Source organism: Macrobrachium nipponense, chromosome 41 (assembly GCF_015104395.2).
Source record: "Macrobrachium nipponense isolate FS-2020 chromosome 41, ASM1510439v2, whole genome shotgun sequence".
NCBI lineage: Eukaryota > Metazoa > Arthropoda > Malacostraca > Decapoda > Palaemonidae > Macrobrachium > Macrobrachium nipponense.
Window position 1 is genome coordinate 16895643 of NC_061102.1, and position 7500 is coordinate 16903142.

Here is a 7500-nt window from a genome sequence, read left to right on the forward strand (position 1 = left end):
CGCAGCGTGAGAGCCATTTCTTCCCCCGAAGAATCACCACTCGGCTTCTTTTCTTTTATGGCGATTCCTTCGTTATCTCCAGAGGATAAAGGTTAAATGGGTTTTAAGGCAGCGTATCAGCCCATCCTTGCTTGTCCTTGGGGCGTCAGTGTTCCTGAAGTCGGGGGTCGGACCCCTCACGGATACCGGTTTTGAAACAAACAAACGTTCCTCATACAATTTTTTTTTTTTTTTTTTTATTTTTTTAGATTAAGCCGACCTTATGCCAGCACGGGCTCTTGCTCACAGAGCAGCCCGTAAGCCTCACACAAGTATCAGGTTTGCAGTGAAAATTTACAGAGAGAGAGAGAGAGAGAGAGAGAGAGAGAGAGAGATAAAACAGTAGTAACAGCTAGGTACTACCAGGGACGCATATTCCAAAACTGTAACCGAGTACCGGACCTTCCCTGAAAAAAGCGGGACGCCATATCTTAAAAACTAACTTTAGAATCTTCTTGAAAATAATTTCATTATGTTTCTTTCACCCAATCATTATGTGGTCATGTCTTTAACCTAAACTAACCTAACCAAATCTAACCTACGGGCATGGAAAAAAAACAGGGCTATCTTAAGGAATCTGTACCAGGGACATGGTAATTGAGAGAGAGAGAGAGAGAGAGGAGAGAGAGAGAGAGAGAGAGAGAGAGAGAGAGAGAGAATAACGTGTTTATTCAAAGACACCAACATGAAAAGTAAAACGATTGATTGATTTGTATGAAAAACTAACCTCACAGCTAAAGAAGTACTAGAACAGGTATTTCAACAGGTATTCATAAAAAGGCGCACGGTAAGTTTACACACACACACACAGAGAGAGAGAGAGAGAGAGAGAGAGAGAGAGAGAGAGAGAGAGAGAGAGAGTACGAAAAGCATTTACTCAAAAGAACGCAGCTATCTCGCATACTGGAGGCCGCCATAAATTTCAGCCAGAGCGACAAAGTACAGCTTAGAAGGCAAGAAATGGCCTCAGAAGATGTTCCTTCAACCCTTCACGAGCATAATCTTCTCACAAAGAAGACATTATTCTAATCAAATGATAAAAGATCCCCCTCTGACACTGCGGCATTTTATTTTGCGTTTATTTGTGACTGACAGGGTGGGTACTGTCGGGCCACTTAATCCATTTTGGACGCTGAGTTTTTTCTTCCTTGTTTCTGCGTGCCTTTTTAGAGTCTCATTATCGTGAATTATGTGTGCGTGTAACGTAATGCTTGTGATGCGCGTCGGAGAGAGGTAGTTTTAACAACTTTTCATTTTGAAGTTCTCTCTCTCTCTCTCTCTCTCTCTCTCTCTCTCTCTCTCTCTCTCTCTCGTAAGCATTTCAAATCGTCTGTCATTCAAGTAAAAAAGTCTAGATATGAAGGGCTCCATTATGGCTGCAACGCAAACAAGACGTCGTGTCTGTCATAACAGTACCAAACGTTCCTATTCAAGACCTTAACGTAATGTCTACTTTTTATTATTCTTCTTCAAAATCAGTCTAAAGCCTATTTTGATGGCCAAGGCTGCCGGAGCTGTTTCTTTTTATTATTATTATTCTAATGACTTTGTTGTCCTCGCTGAGAATGTCAGATGCGAAACAACTTCACACGAGAGGTTGGAAAACAAATATCTTTGTCCTCGTTTACAAAAAATCAATATTGAAGCCGGACGGACGAGACAAATGAAAAAATCCCAGTCATTATTTTCGAAAAATCAAATACTAAATGCAGCCATAAAAATCACCAAAGAAACGCAATAAATGATTCTAGTCGAGAGACAATAGAAAGTAAACAGGGTTACGGAGCAGACCCACTGGCATTGTTTGTTTATTTCTTTATTAATTAATGGTCACTTTAAGGAATTGTCTTCATAGCTCATTCGGAACAATATGAATGGTAGCTGTCTATAATCATGCACAGGTATTTCCTCAATAGCCTGCCCTGAAGAATGTCTGAAATACAACTACCGCAGTTTTTTTTGTTTTTTTTTTCTACATGAAACGTTGTTTTGACCTTTTTCGAAATCCTATATTCCCTCCAGTTTTATATGCATATATATATATATATATATATATATATATATATATATATATATATATATATATATATATCGAGCTACAATGTCCTTTAATATCTAATTCGCTCTACCTCGGAATTAATATATTTTCATATATGCTTAACCGAAGGGGAATTTTTTTTTTCTTGATAATAGACTTGCCTGGACCGGGGCGCGAACCCACGGAGCCTTTCAAATCCAGGAACGTCAGTGAAGCTTTGCCTACACCACCAGCGCTTCACTGATGTTCCTGGATTTGAAAGGCTCCGTGGGTTCGCGCCCCGGTCCAGGCAAGTCTATTATCGAGAAAAAAATTCCCCTTCGGTTAAGCATATATGAAAATATATTAATTCCGAGGTGGAGCGAATTAGATATTAAAGGACATTGTAGCGCGATATATGTATATGAATCACGGAAATGTGATATGACTTATATTATAATTATAATATATATAATATATAGCGTTATATATATATACATATATATATTATATACATATATATATATATATATAGATTATATATACATACATATATACATATATATATATATTTAATATTAATTATATATAGAATATACTAATATATCTACATATATATAGATATATATATAGAGATAGGTAACAGACATTAGATAAAAAAAAAAAAAAAAAAAAAAAAAAAATATATAGATCGATAGAATATATAATTTAGTATATATACAGTATATATACATATATATAAATATATGAAGATATATAATATGAATATATATAATATATATATATATATATATATATAAAAGCGTCGTATGTATATATATTATATACTATATACATACATACATACATACATACATACATACATACATCCATAAAACATACATACATACATACATACATATAATATATATTATATATATATATATATATATATATATATTATTTTTCCAGCAAGGCAATTCATCTTACTTAATACGCTCATGATTTCATTTACTTTTCCCTCATTTTAATATATCTATTAACTATACCCGACAGTATGATTTTAGTCAGCACCCTGATCACCGTCAGACATTAGCGATGTGACACTAGAATCGTAAGTGTCATCAGCAACATCAAAAACACTGTTTGACAACGTAAGTAAAATCAGCCATGCTCAAAGTAAAAGAACATTATTTATTAAATAAATAAATAAATAAGAAAACATCTCGGGCATCAATGTTACTCATCCCAAAGTCATCAAAATCCCCATTAGCGGATGTTGCAGAATCGAGTTGAAAAAAAAAAAAAAAAAACACGCACGGGAGCGAGGTAATGCAAAACTACTCGTTTATGTTTATCGTTAACGATCGCGTCTCCTCCAACTTCGGTAACTCGTAACAGCAATCTGAGCCCCCCCCCCCCCCCCCCCCCCCCCCCCCCCCCCCCCCGCTGAGTTGGGCCAAAATGTTACGCCCACGACGAAATTAATGAGGACAGACCAACTTCCTTAAAAAAAAAAAAAAAAAAAAAAAAAAAAAAAAAAAAAAAAAAAAGTTGCAGGCATAAAGATCGCAATATGCAAATGAACACTGCCGGACCGGTAACGAGCGACGCGGTATCTTCTGCTTTTTTTTTTTTTTTTTTTTTTTTTGCATAATCAATTGCGCAATTAAATGAGATGCCAATGACAACATCATTATGTAAATGAGGAGGGGGAACTGGAGAACGTACGAATGCGGAGACTGGAAGCTCTCGATAAAAACATAAATGGACGAGCGTGACATTCGGCGCTGACAAATGCTAAGATACGTCCAAGGAGACAAGTGGCATCTGTCACTCCAACAACGAATTACTGCCATCGTACCTTCATTCCCCTAATGCCAATCAAGTTCCACGATATTTTCGCAATTTCGGGTACGAAACGCACCTACTGAGAGTACTAACTCCGCCCCCCCCCCACCCCCCCCACAAGAATGCTATTTACGAATTCAGCGGATCAGCAAACAGGTCTCTTTTACGCTGACAGATCTTAGGAGATCAAGAAAATTTACTAACTTCTCGGCTATCGTAGCTGTTACGTTGAAAGGGAAAGATTGCAAGATTGCAAACAATGTGTAAAGATGACGCAGGATTAGAATACGCAGCAGGGTACTGCATCTCGTCTTCATAGCCACAACATTATTCTTCTCATCTCTCGTGGACTCTGAAAGCTCTGGGTAGCGGCAAGCACTCCTTATACGGTTCGTCTGAATGTATCTCGGTAGGAAAAGCAATGCGAAAATCTTTACGTTTAATCAAAGAGCCTTACCGTACTTCCCACTAGACAAAATATTAAATCAGCATATCATACAAACACATGCAAATTATACGTTCATACGAACATATCCTTCGAAAATAGGGAATAAAATATAATTATTTCAAAGTTATTCCTTCATATTGCTCCCAAAGAGGTTTGATGATCTCAGATTTTCCTTCTTAGGGTTTTCGATAAAAATAAGTAACGAAAACGTAGATGTTCTAATAAATGTTGCAATAGTACAAAGTATCAAAATTATTCCGGTACATCATGATATGTAAGGAAGCTAACATACAAACAAGGCGTGATCCGACCTTTAGCTTACTCAGGGCGCGTGCTAAAATCTACTGTCAAATAGTCCGTTATTTCACCACCGAAAATTAAAATAAATACGCTACATTTTATTAGAAATAATTGTTCTGTACTGTTTAGCTTGGTCATTACTTATTTTTTACAATTTCATTCTAATAAATAAATCATAAATATCCAATCCCAAAATTCCTGTATCTTTTTTTAACTCAACGCGAAACACCTTCTTCAGTCATTTTTAGGATTTTCCATAGGGGTATCCTATGCCTATCCACCCCCCAAAAAGAACAACAGCAGCAACAAAGTACTTCGTAGGCTTCCTTCCCGGGTAAAGGAAAATTGAAAAAAATGGACAAAATTAAGAACCACAAAAACAGCAAAGTAGTTTGTAGGTTTCCTCCCCGAGTAAGGGAAACAAAAGATGGACAATATCTAAGTTTTAAAAAAAAATTGTCTTTATAATAGATGCAGGTGCAATACGTCACATAACTTTTATCATTAAAAAAAGTTACTCGGAATCTTCAGACAGCGCCGTTTTTAAATTCCTGATCACCATGGGGGCAACAACCCCACAATACATAAAAGGCATGGGGGTCCACACAAACACACTGACGGTCAGCCACTTTTTACCAAATTTCACCTCTATGAAGGACTTCAGTCACATGGACGAGTAATTCTAACCTCTCTCTCTCTCTCTCTCTCTCTCTCTCTCTCTCTCTCTCTCTCTTCTCGCTGCTTATATCATTCCATTTCAGTAAGACGTATAGAGAGGGCTTTTACTTACCAAATTCGCAAAAATGAACACGACAGGGAACAAGAAGGTTTCCTCACCTGAAAGAAAGAGAAGTGAATTATTAAAAGAAAGTCTTGGGGAAAAGAACAAGTTGGTAAAACTTATAACAAACTGATAACTCTTTCCTTCTGTAGAGCTGCAGCTGAAAACCCTCATGGACAGACTCAAAAGACAATAAACTCAAAGTGGGGTCAAATGGAATGCAACCTGCAAAGTGTTGTAGGAAAAGGTGAGTCAAGGCTATAAAACTCATGAGGTCACTAAAGGGAATCACCCTGCACAGAGAGAGAGAGAGAGAGAGAGAGAGAGAGAGAGAGAGAGAGAGAGAGACATGTTATAGTAAAAGGTAATAAATAATGAGGGAACAGAGAATAAAACCGATAAAGCCTGAATGCAGAGAGAGACGTGTTATAGGAAAAAGTAATATGTGGCTAACAAAAATTTAACAACCGATAAACCTGAATGCTGGAAAAGAGACATAAAAGCTAATAGGAAAAGGTAATAACCAAAAATGAGGGAAACCAGAGAAAAAAACCATTAAAAACTGAATGCAGAGAAGAGACATGTTATAGGAAAAGGTAATAAATAATGAGGGAAAGAGGAAATAAAAAAACCGATAAACCTGAATGCCAGAGAGAGAAAACGTCTTATAGGAAAAGCGTAATAATTGGAAAGGAAAGGAGAATAAAAACCGGGAATGAAACCTGAAATTGCAGGAGAGGAGACATGTTAGTAGGAAAAGGTAATAAATGAGGCGGGAACAGAGAATTAAAACCAAGAATGAAAAACTGAAATGCCAGAGAGAGATCATTGTTATATGGAAAAGGTAATTAAATAAATGAGGGAACAGAGAATAAAACCGAGAAACCTGAATGCAGAGAGAGACATGTTATAGGAAAAGGTAATAAATAATGAGGGAAAGAGAATATAACCGATAAACCTGAATGCATAGAGCGGCATGTTATAAGAAAAGGTAATAAATATGGGGTACAGAGAATAAAACCGATAAACCTGAATGCAGAGAGAGGCATGTTATAGGAAAAAGTAATAAATAATGAGGGAACAGAGAATAAAACCGATAAACCTGAATGCAGAGAGAGACATGTTATAGGAAAAAGTAATATGTGGTAACAAAAATAAAACCGATAAAACTGAATGCTGAGAGAGACATGTTATAGGAAAAGGTAATAAATAATGAGGGAACAGAGAATAAAACCGGTAAACCTGAATGCAGAGAGCGGCATGTTATAAGAAAAGGTAATAAATATGGGGGAACAGAGAATAAAACCGATAAACCTGAATGCAGAGAAAGAGGCATGTTATAGCGAAAAGCAGGAATGAATCTGCTCATTGTTTAAACATTTGGAAGTCAGACGAATCCCAACACTGCACGACTATTCCACATTTTAATTGTTGCAAGGAGTTACAAGGATTAGGACGTATCAAAGACTTGTTAGTCCATCCGAGGAGACATCGTGTGCTCACTTATCTCTAGGAGCAGGTTTTACTGTGCATTCACAGTGTCCTAATGATTTTGTCTAGCTTTCTTTTAAACTCTCCCACACTGTTGCTGTTTACAACTTCTGGTGGCAGTTTATTCCACTTGTCACATATCTTGTATGTAAAGAAGTTCCCACAGTGGGATGTGTTGTATCTCTTCAGCTCTAGTTTCCATTCATTATTTCTTGTCTGGCTTGCGTTTCACTTGAATAGGTTACTGTTTACTTTTGTTATGCCTTTCTAGCCAAAATAAAACACTCCTAGTAAACTGCGTGCTTTATCTTTTACGAGAGAGAGAGAGAGAGAGAGAGGAGAGAGAGAGAGAGAGAGAGAGAGAGCAAAACTATTTCAAGAGCGAATCATGAGCCTCCGACTGAGGACGGTAACTGTTCTTACGATCAACAAACCTGCAGTCACAATCGTGACGTCACAACTAAGAAAGATGGCGAAAACAGAATTGAAGGTTCAGGTTCATCCCGGCATTTCAGGAATTTGTTTCTTTGCTGTAGGGAAAACGGTTAATTTTGTATTGAATTGAACTGAACTGAATACAGAATGCAAGCCAAA

At 36.9% G+C, this 7500-nt stretch overlaps 1 protein-coding gene across 1 annotated transcript in view; it reads right to left on the reverse strand.

Annotated features, from left to right (window-relative positions):
• The window catches only part of LOC135212545 (uncharacterized), a 103812-nt gene that overhangs the window by 76702 nt on the left and 19610 nt on the right, over window positions 1–7500 (reverse strand). Inside the window, 1 exon segment of the mRNA XM_064246074.1 lies at window positions 5425–5471. Coding sequence (XP_064102144.1) covers window positions 5425–5471 — 47 coding nt within the window.